Consider the following 15940-nt stretch of genomic DNA (forward strand, 5'->3'; position numbering starts at 1 on the left):
CTGTGCTTCCACCCAGCTGCAGCTCCCCCTCCTTCTGCTCCCACCACTTCCCTACCTGTTGCCTGCTGGGTCCTTCTGCACACAAGGGTGAGAACAAGGCACGTGGGGGAGAGGGTACAATTAGTTGCTGAGTGCCTGCAGGGCAAATTAAATTGCCTGGTGGGCTGCATCTGGCCTGTGGGCCATATTTTTCTGCCCCTCCTCTAGCTTGCGTCTAAAGGAGAGCTTGAACTAAGTGAGGGTGGATGAGCTGCAGCATGCGGTCAGCCATGACTGGAAAAGATTAGTTTCTACATTCTGCTTTCCAAAAACAAGGTGCATGTCTTATACGAGACATAGGGAAGAAAACACCCAGCCATCCCTACTCATTGCCCTGCAGTAAGTGGCCTCTGAACCTCACCACCAGGGTGTGGTAGTTCTCCCCATTCAAAGTACTTTCCAAACAAGCATCAAGTTGTGTGCCCAAGGACTTAACTCCCCCACCTCCACAAAGCATGGCATTTTTCAAAGTTGAACCCACAGGACCTGCCTACACAGCTTTTGTACCAAGATAACTAAACCGGTAAATATAATTGGAAGGTGATTATAGCTGGCTTTGGTTAATTTATCTATACAAGCCATTACCAATAAATAGGGACCTACTTAAATCGTGGCAGAAGCTTGCAGTGCTTTTAATCTTGCTCTTTTTACCACGTACCTTCCTGCCCGCCACTGAGTGACTGAGGCAATTAATACCATTGTTTTTGCCTCTCAGACATTTAGGGCACTTGTACAAATGTCACAATGTACACATGAAAAAAAGTTTCCCTTTGTGTGGCTTAACGGCATCACATATTACACATACCTGAGTTTTGTGGGCTTGAAATGATACAGCCATTAGTCAGCTTGCTCCCCGATTGCAGGAGAGGCAGGCAGGCTCTGCAGGAAAAAAAGGGGATTGGGCCTCTCACCACTGTTGCCTTCAGCAGACTTCTGCGGCTGGGTTGACACCGGGGGCCGCCCAGGAATGGGCTGGCTTGCCCCTGGGGTAGTGCAGGAAGGCGCTGGATTTGCTGGTGGCCAAAGAAGATGACAGGGTGGTGCACAGGGAGCTGGAAACCCGGGCAGGCTCAGGGAAACATTGGATTGGGTGCCTCCAAGCAGGAGCCAGCTAGCAGCCCACCTGGGCTTCCAGCGCCCCATGCATCATCCCTGCTACCTTCTCCAGCCACCAGCACACACAGCCACCCTCCTGCTGTCTTCCTGTGCTGTGCCAGGGGCAAGCCTGCCCTTTCCTAGGAAGCCCCAGGTGTCCTGCCAGCCACAGGAGCCTGCTGGAGGCAGTAGTGGCAAGGGGCCCAATCCTTTTTTTTTTTTTCCCCCCCACAGAGCCTGTCCACCTCCCCTGTGGCTGGGGAGGGCAAGCTGAAAGATTAATGGCACAGATTAATGGCCCCCTGGCTGCAGGAGAGGTGGGCAGTCTCCACTGGAAAAAAAAAAAAACAACAAAAAGGATCGAGCCCCTTGCTGCTTCTGCCTTCAGCAGGCGCCTGTGGTCAGCAGGACAATCATGTACATACAGTGATGGAAACTGAAATGTTGATGTTTCAATTTAAAAGTTCTATTTAGGGGGAACAGAATGCAACCAGAAGGACAAAACCCCTCTCGCGTGGACAAGTGCTCTCAGTGGCAGGGGGGTGTGGCAAAAAGAATAAGATTAAAGGTGCTGTTGGGTCGCAAACTTCCACCACAGTTTAGGTAGGTCCCTACCAGTAAGCCAGCAGTTAATAAATACCAGCAGTTCCGAAAGTTTTTCATGTTAATTTAGTTAAATCAATGCAAATTCTGTATATGTTGTATTTAATTTCTTACTATTAAGTGATAACTGTGAACAGCAAAAAAATGCTTGAAAAGTAATCTCTCATTGTACACCAAGCCAAACCAAACCAGCTCTGTTGGAGCCTTCCTCTGGGAATGTTACAGGAGCTAAATGCTTGTTAGGATCATCTCCTACATCTCCAAAACTCTAATTACCACAGGAACAGAAGTGTTACATATGCAACCAGCTTATTTTACAAAAAGAAAAAGATATTTCCAGTAGGCTTTGTGGTTTTTTTAATTGTACACAACAAAATAAATCATACCTTTACGAAGTTTTGAAATAAAAATAATGTTAATAGATAAACTTGTAGCTGAACGGAGAACTTTAAAATATGGATGTGTTGCTCAAGCTTTATTCCACTCTCTTTATTCTTCACTCTTATAACTAGCAATAATGTCTTTATCCCTTTCACAAAAAATATTCAAGAAAAGCTGAAGGCAGCATCACACTGGGGCTATTAGAGGATTCCCTGAGTATTCTGTAAGTCTGAGGAGTATGTATCCACTACCATCTAAAACACCTCCAGAAATACATTTACACCACTTATGTTATCTGTATTGGAAGCTTCCATTGCAGGGCAAGTGGTACATAACAGCTTCTGTCCCTCAAAGTAGGAGTTAGTGAGATCTGTTTTCCAGTCTGCTGGTTAGATTTGATTAGGGCCATGTTCTGCCTTTTTGTACTAACATAAATGCCAAGTTGTTCCAACAGTTACTCATGCTGTTATTCCACTAATGTAAGAGCCAAGTATGTGGCCCTCCATTCCTGTCTTGGTCATTTTAAAGACTGAATAGCAAGGTATTTGTACTTAAATGCTCCTCCAGTTTGTACAAGTTCTGTGACTGCCTGTAAACCTTGTTGCTGTTTCTGTAGCTTAAGAAAAATGTATTGGTATATTTGGTGTTTTCATTGTTTTAAAAAGAAAAAACAATCCTAAAGCCCAAATACCACACAAAACACAAGTATCTTTTGAGAATCCTATGAGCCAACCCCCACAAGTTGTGCTTACAGACTTCTGGAGTTTTGGGTTAAGAGCGCTTTCACCACTGTTCCAGCCCTTTCTGCAGAGTTTCAATTAGTGGTGATTGCAAGGGTCCTGAATTGCCACAGTGCAGGGGTGCCAAACTCATCCAGCCATATGGACCTGATGAGGGGCATGGGCTGGTCTGCAGGTCGAAGTGGGTCCACAGACCAACCTGCGTGCCAGACCAACCTGCGTGCAGGGTCAATTTGGCATGGCTGCCATATGAAGTGTGCACCTTGGACTGGGCCTGCACGCTGCTAGCAGAAAATGCCCTGGCTCCAACCCTGCACACTTGCATGCAGCATGCACCAGTCCTGGCCCTATGTACAGTGTGGTTGCATCTTACGCAGGGGTTAGGTTCTAGAGTCAGCATGTAAGGCGAAAATCGCGTGTAGTCAAAATTACCCTTGAAAAATCAGCTGGCCTGCACCAAATTCCCGCTCGGCCAGCATGCACAGCTTCCCAGCAGGGCTGCTGGCCCCGTGCACGGCACTGCAGAGGTCAGCTGCAGGCTGAATCCAAACAACTGGCATTCCGGGGCATACGCATATGATGAAATCGTGCAAGTTAAATGCGCGTATGATGCAACTCCACTGTACAACATGCAGGGCACTTGTGTCCTGACTGGCCCTAGATCTAGCAAGCAGGGCCTGTCTGGGGTGGATGCCACATGCAGCACATGCCTCGGACTGGTCTAGCAGGCTGGCTCCAGGCCCTGCACAATATTTATTCCATGCTACATGCAACACAAGAGGTTGGAGCCAATACATGCTGCACTGAGGGCTAGACCCATGGGCAGCACTAAGGGCCAACAATGGGTCTCTGAACACCCTAGCTTCAACATCCCTGCCATAGTACAAGTACACTGGGGCCATTCCATCTCTACCACAAGCAAGTGGGGGAGTAGAACAGAAACTGCTACGCTACCTTCATGCATCCCAAGAGCACTTCCCAAGCACGCTTTCACCTGTCTTGTTCGGGCAGCACAAAGCTGTAAGCAGTGGGGGAAGATGGTCCAATATAGTCTTTGTTATTCAAAGTCATGCGGTCTGTGCTGATAAAGTGTTTTGCAGTAGCCAAAATATACAGCCACTCATGAAGCCTCTAGCCTGGCTTACCCAATTAAAAAAAATAGAGTAAGACTTAGGCAAAACAGTGCAAAGTATACCCTGAACAAGTTCTTTCATTGGTTTGTGCAATCATTCATTTCACACCAGCTCTACATCACTTCTACATTTTGGTGAAGTTTCTAATGTGTTAAATATACCCAACAATGACATAGTCATTACAATGTCTAAGAGCAAATTTGCCTCAGAGCAAATGAAATCAATGTAACAAATGAAAAAAAGAAATCAGTGCAGAAGCTAATTTTAGAAACACGTTATGCATAAAAAAGGACTTCAAAATCCAGGCTGTCAAAGCTACAGTCTGAAGGCTGGATCCAGGCCATGGAGCCCTAAGATCTGGCCTGGGGTCTCAGACAAACCCTGCGTACTGGCTCTGGAGCCAATCTGTGTTGGGCCCATAGACTGGCCCTATGCACCAGAGCTAATGTGCAGGACCAGTCTGGCACAGATACCTTGTGCCAGACTGGTGAAAGAAGTCTGCCTCCATGAAAAAGCCCTGGGCCAGCATGCATGTTGCATAAGCTACCTGCACTGATCCAGCCCTGTGCACTGGCTCCAGGACATGGGGCTGGTCTGTGGGTCCAATCAGACTGGGCCCATGCCTCTCAGCTGGCCCATAGGGCTAGATGAGTTTGACACCTATGATCTAAATAGTTCAAGTGCTAAAAAGGACATAAATACGATTATTCAGTTCAGAAGCCCAAGATTTGCTAATCTCTCTCACCATACATTAAAAGTTTACAAAAACAAATTTATTTCTGAACAAGCCAACCCCCCTGAAGAAACATACTTCCATATGAAGTTCCACACGAATGAAGGAGCCCTTTAGGGCTAGCAGCCCTTTTCCAACATCATGACAATAGGTATGAAGCACTTTTGATATACAAAACCCTATTTCAAAAGTGTTTCTTTTTCTGGGGCATTACTAACCCTAACTGCATATTAAACTTGCATAGTAGGTTGCGCAAATGAATGTTCCAACAGGAAGTTAGCAGGAAGTATGAGGGTGAATATGCCACTACAGATAAAATTTTTCTTCTGTTTGGTGATTGGTTGTTAAGAGAAATTTGATGCTAATTTTCAACCTGACTGCAGTGATCAAAGCTTTTCAGTAGAGCATCAAAATTAACTTCTGAGGAGTTATAAACATCATCTCCCTGCGCCCCATCTGTAATGTAGTACGGGTTACTTGGAATCCCATTCTGATTATTCTGAATAGCACTGCTGGATGATCTCACTTCGTTCAGAACTCCTGGGTCCATAAACGTGTAAGCTGTTGGATCAAATGCATTATATGGAGAATTAAAAGAAGCGCTGCAAGAAGGTACTGCAGATGTATTCGTAAGAGACATCTGATGGATCTGCCGCCTGTGATCAGTTAGATTCAAATCTTGACTAAATGAGGCCTTTTCAAAGTTTATGCTGGAGCATCTTATGTCATCAGTCTCCATGTTAACAATGCTGGGTGCTGTGACATTTATAGGGTGAGCCTGATGGCTGCTACTGCTGGAGACATTCTGCATGTCACGCTGTGGCATGAATGATGTTCCCATACCGTTTGTGCTGATGAAATTGCTGTAGAAGTTTTGCTCCTTCTCGTCTGTCCAGTTGGGAATGTTCTCCTGCAGAACTGAAAGAGAACTGCTGTTTTGTGAGTTAGTAGGCAATGCCTCTGTCCCAAAACTGTTCTGTGGGTGCATATTCATTGGGTTTCCTGAGGAAGAGGAGGGGCATTGGGAATGCCAGCATGAGGAAAGAGCATCATCATGCTTAATTGGCCCCATTGCTGGCACATTTCTAGGTTGATGCTGAACAGAGGGATAGTAGGACGGAACTTGACTGCTGCTTCCTGGAACTCGTGATGCTGAGATTAGCGATGAAGTTTGTGAAAATGGGATTGGTTCTATGAAAAGAGAAACACAGTTCTTAAGTAATGCGCAGCAGTCAGAAGCAATAAAATGGTGCAGCTGGGGAAAAGGGTCAAGTCTGCCACTGGTTGGGCACTTTGACTTGATCCAGCAAAGCACTGACACCTAGGATTAACTCTGAGTACCCAAACAAGCCTTCTGACTTCAGTGATGCTGATTATGAATTTGCATTTAATACCTGGCTGTATTAAGCACACCACTCAGCACCTTGTAGGAGGAGCCTTCAATGTCTTGCCCATGGCAAGACTGCTTGGTCAGTCCTCCCTGTAGGACAGGCAGCTGTAGAAGGCAGCCTACAGTAAAAACCTGATGATTTGGAAATTGTATAGTCTAGGGGTGGCCCATCTGCCACATGCACACCACTAGTGGTAAAGCAGCATCTGTGTGGTACACAGCAGATTAGGGAGGGAGCAAGCAGCACAGGGCAGATACAGCCAGGTGCAGAAGGCAGAGACCAGAAAGCAGAGCAACAGATCAGCAGGGAAGGGGATCAGAGTGGCACTCAGATGGGATGAAGCTCAATTTGTGGCATGCCTGCCAAAAAAAGGCTGGTCACTAGTGGTATAGTCAATACTATCACTCAGGGCTTAGTAAGGATGCAGACTTTTAAACAAACAGAGCAAAAAGAAAGGAGTACCCAAATGAAGTAAAAGAACAAGGTCTGAAACCAGGCAGCTTCAGAGAACACTGGATATGTGTTCAGGAACTACAAAATGACTTAGGAGTCTAAGTCCCCTTAACCTGGAAACAGAGGCTTAAGAATTGCTTCTGAAAAGTGGCACTTCTGGAAATGTGTTCGGTCTTGAGTCTGTCCAAAAACCCCTAGTGCTAATCCAGTCCCTGCTAACTTGGGTACCTTCCCTGGCACCAATCCCCCTTCTCACTGAAAACTGCAGTGGGTGTTGGATTCCTCCCTGTTGATTACTGGAGAGTAGTACAATGGGTGATTCTCCTGCCCAATAGTATTTCCAAACTGTGGAGATCTGCCCCTGAATTTACAGGTTACCCATCACAGTTTTCTTGCATTTGGTCCTCTCATGTCCCACAGTTCCTGAAGAACGTCCCTCCCTTGTAACTAAGTCCCATCCTTTCTGCTCTTTGTGTCGCCATGAAAGATCACCAGGGTCCTCTACTGCTAGACTCCAGGGGGTCTACGCTATCAGAGGTATGTGCTTATGTTGAGAAGAAGTGGAACTCTCAAAATTTCCCCAGCCTTTTTTGGGATAGATCCATGCAGGGCTCCAGCTACCCAGTTCCCTCATATCTTTTCTGCTAAGAATGAAGGTCATGTAAAGGATTTTTGATGTTTGTTCATATCTACCTGTGGTAACTACGCATTCAAGTGTCAGCCCACCAGTGCCTCTAGCCACTGAAGCTTAGCCTTCCAGGGTCTGTAAGAGCTCATGACCCCCCCGCCCCCGCCAATCTCTCCCGTGGAAAAGGGATGCTGCAAATGAGAGAAGAAGCTGTCACTGGACTTGCGCACCTACCTTCCTTAATTATCCTCCCATCACCAGCAATAACTCGGAAAGGAGTTGTTTTGGGCCTCTCAGACACATTTGAACCTATAAAGGAAACAGTTCTTAATCATGGCATTTAAAAACAGGACTATTCTTTTAAAAAAGAAACAAATCACAAAATAGAGGCAGTACAATTTCACAGGTTCACTCAAACTAGCAAGAGACAAATGTTTTTCTTACCACAGTCCTGCATGAGCTTCTGCAGAGCCAATGTTGATCTTTGCCTTTTCGCTTTATTACCGTAAGGATCTACATGGGGAAGGAGAAAAAACAGTGTTAATTAAGATGCTCCCCAATGTATTTTGTGAAAGAGGCTCCAAGAACTTATGCCTGGTCTCTGCTTGTACTGGAAAGTACCTTCCTTATGTAAATCTCAGACAGATACGGCATCTAAAGTGATACAAAAATCACAGTCCACTATCCTTAGTATTTTTAGAAAGGAAGCTATTCCCATTACTATTAGTGGGAAAAAATATTACTTGCAAAATATGATTTTTACTGATTAAAGGTATTATATAAAAATATAAAACTGACAAACTACTCTGAGAATTTTGCTACCAGGAATTCTACCTTTCTCATCTGGTAGATATCTAAAGTCCATAGGTTCACTGACTTCCTGGTCAGAAGGTCTTCTCAGCTGCATCTTTACTGTAACTGGTTCAGTGATGTCCTGGTAAAATGATGGTGTCCTGAATACGATAGCAACTTGGCGATGTACATCAGCTTGCGAGAAGGTACCTTTGGCTTCCCACTCGTTCAAGACAAACCTAACTTCTATGTCATCTAGTCCATTGGAAAGAGAAGGTATCTGTTAGTACACAGAGAAATGCTAAAGCCTACAGACAACTTGGGGGGTCAAAGGCATATAAATCCATACTTGGGGGAAACAAAGTCATATAAATCCATTCTTGGGCTCTTACAGAAGCATCCCAATTACAGAGGGGCTGAGCACCTATAAATTCAATAGGAGTTGAGGGTGTCCAGCAGTTCTGAAAGTCAGGCCACTTACTCAGGACTCTTGATACTGACTTAGGCCCCCCAAGTCTGAAAACATTAGGATCTACACTAGCAAAAATAGGAAACGTTCTGGAAAGAAGGAGAGAGCACAACTATGCTTACCTTTTTGAACCTTGTCACATAATAGAAATATTTCATCTCCCCCTTTTACGCTTCCACAGTTCTTATTCACACGACAAATTCTCAGCTCTGCAGTGTTGGGAGCTCCTAGAAGCAAATGGGAAAGTGACAGTAGGTACTTAAAGTAACCTGTGCTAAAAATAGACAAAGAGCTGCACAAAAGTGCTTTGAGATGACTGATGGGCTGGCATAACATCAGCTAAGCATATAAACTACTAAATGAAGTATGCGACAGCAGGGCTAAGTCCAATGCACATATTTTGGCAATGAAGTCTCAGCTGAAGAGGGTGATCCCTCCTATGTCCTCCACTATTCAATACTGGTTAAAGCACTTATGGTGCTTTAAAGCAAAAGCATAGAGGTGAAATCATGGTTCTTACAGAACTGGAATAAAGGTCTGCATTTGCCTGGCTTAACAGCCAGAGACAATGTGTGGGGTTGGCTCTTCAAATTCCCCAGTATAAAATCTGCTTCCTAATCACTTTTATTATGACCCAATGGTGGAATCAGCAAGCTGGTGATGAAGGCAAGGAAGATCAAGACCTCATTCAGCCTCTTCCTCTTTCACAGGCACAAGATACCAATCCTGCTTTTCTTTGTCACTCAGGTTGTGTACGTGGTCCCAAACCAGCTTGCTCACATGGCTACGGCAAATATTTCATCACTGCTACCAGCTGTGACTCAACATAACAGCAAGCCTGACCCACAGAAGCTCACATGTAAGGGGTTTGTTTCATGACTTTTACGAGTTGCACCCATGCTGCTTTGCAAAGGGCTGGGTTAGCAATTCAAGAAAGTTACACCCTCTTGCATCCCAGTGCTTCAGGGAATCATCATATTTAGTAACATAATTGGCATAAAAACTCATAAGCTGGTGCCTAAATAGGACAAGGAATGGGCACCTAGCTCAGTGACGCTCTGATCTCCACTGGAATGTCCCAGCACTACCACAATGTACTATTTTTTAGTAAAAAATGGTATAAAGCTTATTTTAAACATGAAGTCCAGCCTGCTAGAAGTGTTCAAAAATAGGAAAGTTAAGGTTCTAAGTCTGTACGTAGGTATGTAAAACATTGCTGAGTGTCCAACAGCTCCACTGAGGTCAATGGGAATTGCTGGGGAATGAGGACTTAGGAGGCCTGGCTACCTAGGCCCTAGCTCAGCAAAGCACTTCAGCATATAAACAGTCTCAGGAAAGTAATCTGAATGTGTTTAAATTTATGTGTACATCGATTGACAGTGTTTTGCAGAACAAGAGCTATGTTTTGGTGCTTTAAATAGATTTAAGAACCTCAAGTCTTGGTAAAATTATACAATAGCAACTGATTTTACTTGAGGTGTCAGATTCTGCCCAAAAATGCATCCAGAGCAACTTTTGCCAAATTCAGAATTTGGCTAAAAACGTGCTGACATGACAGGTCACTGACAGGCTTCAAGAACCCACCTAGATACTGGATCCAGAACTGCCCTTTGCAAAATTATCTTCCAAAGAGTAAGGCTGTCCAATTCAAAATTAAACCAATTCAACTACAATAAGCAACTAATGAGCCTCAGCTGATGTGGCCAAACTGGATCCCTACAATTTTTAGAGATTTTGCTACCTAGTGTTATTTTTTTTATCTCGCCTCATTTAGAATTCTAATATAACCAACATTATTTTCCAAAAAAAAAAAGGAATAAGTGCAGGTTGGATTTTTTCTTACATTACTGTTCTTCATAGAAAATATAAAAGCATGTGCATCCAAGAGGTAACCTCAGCAAAGAGTGATTAAATAAGAGATTATATCCGCAGGAAAAAAAGTTTAAAAGTGTATTAAAAGTTGCAAATGATCAAAAGTTAAAAGATACCAGAAGTAAGGCTACCTGCAGAACATTAATTTGCCCCCCTTGTATGCTAGCAGTATGATCTAGCAATTACATGACTCCTGCTTCATCCAGGGCACAAGTTGGACAGGGCTCATAAAAAGAACAGCTAAATCAACATTTTGTTTTTTCACCATGATTCAATGTACAATCACATGCCTTATTTACTGCATATTCTTCAAACTCTGCTCTGAAGAAAAAAAAATATTCATTTTCTCATGGGAAGGGTTTTTGCAGGTGTTACCTTTTATCGGATCAACTGCAGGGTTAGGATAGACTCAAACAAGCTTTTAGCTATTACAGTACCCTTTCTCAGTTTAAGTGGTGAATTGAATATAATAATTGGATATTGAATTATTTAGTATACACATCTTTAAGGAACTGGTCCCTAGTGCTTTACAACATCCTCACAACACCACACCATCACCTCCATTTTATGAAAGGGTAGGTGAGGTGCAAAGCTTAAAGCCAAAATGATCAAATGTGCCCTTCGTTTTTAGGTGTCCTATCTGAGTTGATTCATATCTGAATTTGCTTGGGACTTTGCAGTACACGACAGCCTACACGTTCACAGGACTGCACCCAGTAACCTCAGTGCCGGGCACTTCTGCAGGCCAGACCCACAGGTAGCTCAGGTTGGGTATTCTGGACATGAGGATCATGTAGTGGCCACATGTGCAATTTCTGGTTTGAGTAATTTGACTAACAACACATGGGAACTATATAGCAGATGCAAGGATAGCATCCAGCTCAGCTGCCTACCCTTGAAACTCTTTGCAGTCTCCTGCTTCATTCCCTACACTAAGCAAGAGCTGTGTGAAGGCTAAACCTTCACTTTGGCTAAAACTTGTAGAGCTCCAGCAAGCAGGTGAGTGCGGTTGAAGAGTGGACTCTGCTGCTCCTGTATGCAAGGAGCCAACCCCTGGCAGCCATTTCAGCTCCCTATGACTCCATTGCAACATAAAAATAAGCTTCCTTGTTTAAAAATTCCTCTCCCCCTGCAAATTGGAAGGCTAATTTTTGGGGAGACGGGTGCATGTGGTATGAGACTAATTAGGTATATGGGAATTAGACATTACAAAAAAGTAAACATATTATTAGCTTGAAAGCACATGGGCTGAAATACATAATGGTGTACAGAGAGTTATGAAGTTTCTGAAAGCTTTTTAAAATTACTTTTTTGGTACAGGTCTGCAAAAACTTTAAATGTGTGTAAGGTCTTCCAAACTCAATGGCAATACGATTAATCTTTTCTAACTCATACAAGGCTATAGAGTAAGAGAAGTGTTATTACTAGAGATATTCAATTTAATAATTGTGTCCTTATTTTGTTCTCTTTACAATTTCATTTTAGGAGAGACTGAACATATATAACTACACAATTATCTTTTATGTAAGGTCATACCTTGACCTTTCCTAATTCTGCACACAGAACTAAATTTTAAAAGGTCAATTTTTTTTTTTGAGGAACTCAGCTCTGAAACTTTTCTCTCTGACATAGAAGGATTGAAGTACTGACTTGTGGTTGAAGTTATGCATTGTGTTTTATTTACACTGCCGCTAAGCTACAGAGGATTTCAGACACCTACAGTACACCAAAACAGTCACCCACGCACTCCCATGCTAAAAACCAAAAAAAGCTGAGCTCCCCCCAAACACGTAGCTAGCTGTCATTTCTGCAGCACAGCAAAGACTGACGTCAATTAAAGCATACTTGAAATCATGATCTGGCATATTTCTAAATGGCAGCTGAGGCATATTGATGCAAGCTGTAATTATCTCCCCTCTATCAGAGCTGGTGCTCTGCAAGCATAAAGTTTTAAACATAAGACTAAGAGATTTATGCTGTGTTTTAAAAATCAGGTAAAGATAATACACCAATCCAACCCAAATAATTTTGTTACACCAACATATGGCACAATTCTGTTTACAGCTGCACCAAGGAAATTGGAGGGGGTTTTGAGGGTTTTTTTTTTATAATTAATGGTTTTTGCTAGAATAATAAATCTCTTGCCCAGAAAAATCTAACAGATCTTATCTGAAAGATGACAAAAATTACTGTACAATTCTTCAATAAATATCTGCATAGATGGGAGAGAAAAACTGACATTTAGTTTTTTACACTAATTTTCCAAAGGTTCACTTACAGTCAAGTAAAGTAACCCTATAGTCCTCAGAGAAAAAATGTAACCCTCCACAAAACAGGTATTAACCCTCTGAAAAATGAATATGGAGCAGATTTCTCCTGATCAGAGCCTGCATACTACTTAGGGGTAGTTCCTCAGCTAGTATAGACCAACAGAGCCACAATGAAGTCAGCAAAGTTATGCTGACTCAACTTACCTCAAGATTTATATCAAGGTCCTCACAATAAGGCTTGACTGGGGTACAAATGATGCAGAGTCTTTGAGCTGGCTCCCCACCTGGGTGAATTTCACTCACTAAGCCCGATCCGAAGACTGCTGAAGTCAATTCCCCACTGATCTGAACAGGCTTTGGGCTGGTCCTTGGAACACAGACCCACTTTTATGGCAGCTAAATACAGGCTGGGGCCTTGTGGCAATGATCCATTTCATTACACAATATACTGGACAGGCCGTGGTAACTACAGCAGTGTGAGTAGGTATGGCCAAAATAGATGCAGTGTTCTTGCTACCAAGTATCTCCTACAGCTCATGTCTTTGTGACTGTTTATGAGAGTGTTCTTGATCTCAATACCCTGTGACAGGCACGGACTGCAACCTGTACAATCTATACTCTAGCTTTTGGCTGCAAGCACTTAAATCTGGGGCCAGAACTAGTCCTCGGTTTTCATTAGAAAAAGCAAGAGCCAGTGGGCTGAGAGGCAAACAGCTAGACAAGTAGCCTGGCACCTATCATTTCCAATACAAGTGGAGAGGTAGCATTCAAAAGCACAATTGTCCAAGTCAGATACTCACTGTTGTCATAAATAGGGTTGGAGATCACAGGAGGAAGTACAAACGTGCAGTTGCCCTGATCATCAAGGAGGAAAGCCTGAAAGCAGAGTCTCACCACGTTGAGGTCATACTCATCGACATTGAGCAGCTGCTCTTCAGGCACTGCAAGATGGAGAGAGATGACAGATAGAGGGTTATTGCCCAGAAGCAGCAGTGACAGCTAAAAAAAAAAGAGTGCACCTTGACTGGTAGCAACGAGGACACTGCCAAGTGGTGGGGCAGGGGAAACCATGCGTGCCCATCCCCAAACCAGGCCCTACATGTGTAAAAAACTCTAGCACATGCAAATGGAGCAGTAACAATCTTTAACTCTTCCTCCTCTGGTAACAAAGCCCAGTGCAGAAAGACAAATGAGCCCTTTGCTCAAAACTGCCTCCTGGATGGAACATGACGGGCCAAGCAAAGGGATGCACCCACTGCGTGCATCCAACACACACACTCGGGAAACAAGTAGCATCAGGAAGTGTCTGTTTATAAATTTCTTTTTCCCAGTGTATGCTACAGGGGCATAGCAGCACAGTTCTGTCGAGGCAGCTGCCACACATGGGGCAACGTTGGCTGCTGTCATGTCAATCATGGCTGCAGCTGTCTTTGTGGTCCCCACCCCCCGCTGCAAAAATGATGCCTGGGGCTGCTAACTGTTCACTCTAGCAATTAAAGGACTGTTAATAGGCTCACTTAAGACATCTGGAGTAACTACATAAATCAAATGTTTGCAGCATCAGCAGATCATAACAATCCCTCCAGTTTCTCCTCCTATAAATGTCATAACCACCTTAGAACCAAGGATATCAAGAAAAATAGTGTAAGGTATGCCTCAGCTAAAATATATCATAGTGATAAAGGTCAAAGTATCACAATTTAAACACTTTCTGTTACAGGATTTTCTCCACACCCACCCCATGTAGGATGTGACAATGCCCACTCTCTAGTCATTTTTTTCATTTTATAGTAGAGTGAAATAATAAATGCAACAAATTCAGAAGGATTTATTCTACATTTTGTATGTCCTATTATGATGCAATTCTCTTACTCTTTCTAGAGCTGTCTTGTAAAAGTACATCCAATTACTTTTTTGATTTTGACAACTGTAACCTAGCATACAAAAAGGGTCATTTATACATAAAGTTCACCAGGATTTGAGGATTAAAACCATCCCTAACAGTTTTTAAATTTAAATTTTAAAGGTACCAATCTGGTACCTTTTCATGGGCTGATCTTCTAAGAACAGTTTTGTCACTATAAATACTGTAGGATGGAGTCCAAATATATTTTCAGATTGTTTAAAGCAGGGGCTCAACCTGCAGCACCATGTCATTCAGCCCACAAAGCTTCCCATGGATCCAAAAATGTGGTGATGGGGGAGTGATGGCATTGCTCCCTCACCACCAAATCTCCAGATCCATGGGGAGCCCAGCCTCTGCAAACTGTATCCATTGTCTGATGATCCCAGTCTGCAGGGCCAGGAGTTGCCCGGCCCAGCACAAGGGAGTTGGAAGGGGGCGGTGCCAACCCTCTTGGATGCAATCCTGGTGCAAAGATGTGGGAAGGAGACATGCCAGCCCCCCAGGGCCAATGGGCAGGGCAGGGACGGGGTGGTGTTGGGCCCCATGGTCTGATACAGCCCACAGACTAACTCCATGCCACCCATCTGGCCTGTGGGACCAAAAGGTTGAGCACCACTGGTTTACAACATTGCTAATAATATGGCCAGGATTCTAGGAGAAGCATGAAAGGGAGGCAGCTTGTCCCTGTTGAAGAGACAGGGCTGGCAATGCCTAACTGGAAGCAGTCCTCCAGGCAGACCTAAATTCCACCCTGGCTTTAAGGCCTTATTGGCGTGGTACAAATGTAGAATCTCTGAGGTATGCGTATAACATTTAAATAATCTTCTTCCTTCATCTCTGCATGAAGTGCCCAGGCTCAACTCCAGAATATCCATCTGTGGCTGGTGTACCAGTCATACACAACTGACAAAGTCAGCAGGTCTGGATCTAGGGTTGCCCAACATTTTCATTATTGCTAGCTAGTGTATACGGTCCCAGAATCAATGATGAAGTGGGTCCTTTCCATGGTAAAAACACTTAGCTGGTCTAATAAAAAATATCACATTTACCCAAAGAATTTTTTCTTGCCTGAATTGGGCTAGTGTACTTTGAAAACTTGGATGTCTACCTGGTTGAATTCCTGCCAAATGCTGCTTTCCTGGGAAGGAGTGGAAAGAAGACATGGTCCCATAAGTGGCAGAGCTCAGGGATCAGGATGGAAAGGAAATACCAAGGGTTCTACAATGAAAGCTTGCTCCTCTATCCATGTTCTGACCTGGCCCTTGGAGAAGACCATACAGCGTTTGGGGGCATTTCCATTCCTTTCTATTCCATAAGTCTGCTGGTGAAATAAGTCTGAGAATCAACCCTGGATTCAGGTGCAAGGCATCTGGATCTGGTTTCAGCATGAACCATTTTCAAAGCTTGGATTTTTGATTGTGGAGCAGGTATTTGT

The 15940-nt window shown here is 43.7% G+C and overlaps 1 protein-coding gene across 1 annotated transcript in view; it reads right to left on the bottom strand.

The window, feature by feature from the left end:
• Positions 1–2068: 2068 nt before the first annotated feature.
• Positions 2069–15940, bottom strand: part of REL (REL proto-oncogene, NF-kB subunit) — a 43789-nt gene continuing 29917 nt past the window's right edge. Inside the window, exons 5-10 of the mRNA XM_019549230.1 lie at positions 13400–13540; positions 8580–8684; positions 8031–8243; positions 7641–7709; positions 7431–7505; positions 2069–5915 (exon numbers count right to left, since the gene is read on the bottom strand). Of these exons, the coding sequence (XP_019404775.1) occupies positions 5086–5915; positions 7431–7505; positions 7641–7709; positions 8031–8243; positions 8580–8684; positions 13400–13540 (1433 nt within the window). The 3' untranslated portion in view covers positions 2069–5085. The remainder of the gene's footprint in view (positions 5916–7430; positions 7506–7640; positions 7710–8030; positions 8244–8579; positions 8685–13399; positions 13541–15940) is intronic.

The sequence above is a fragment of the Crocodylus porosus genome, unplaced genomic scaffold (assembly GCF_001723895.1).
Source record: "Crocodylus porosus isolate Cpor-Errol unplaced genomic scaffold, CroPor_comp1, whole genome shotgun sequence".
Lineage (NCBI taxonomy): Eukaryota > Metazoa > Chordata > Crocodylia > Crocodylidae > Crocodylus > Crocodylus porosus.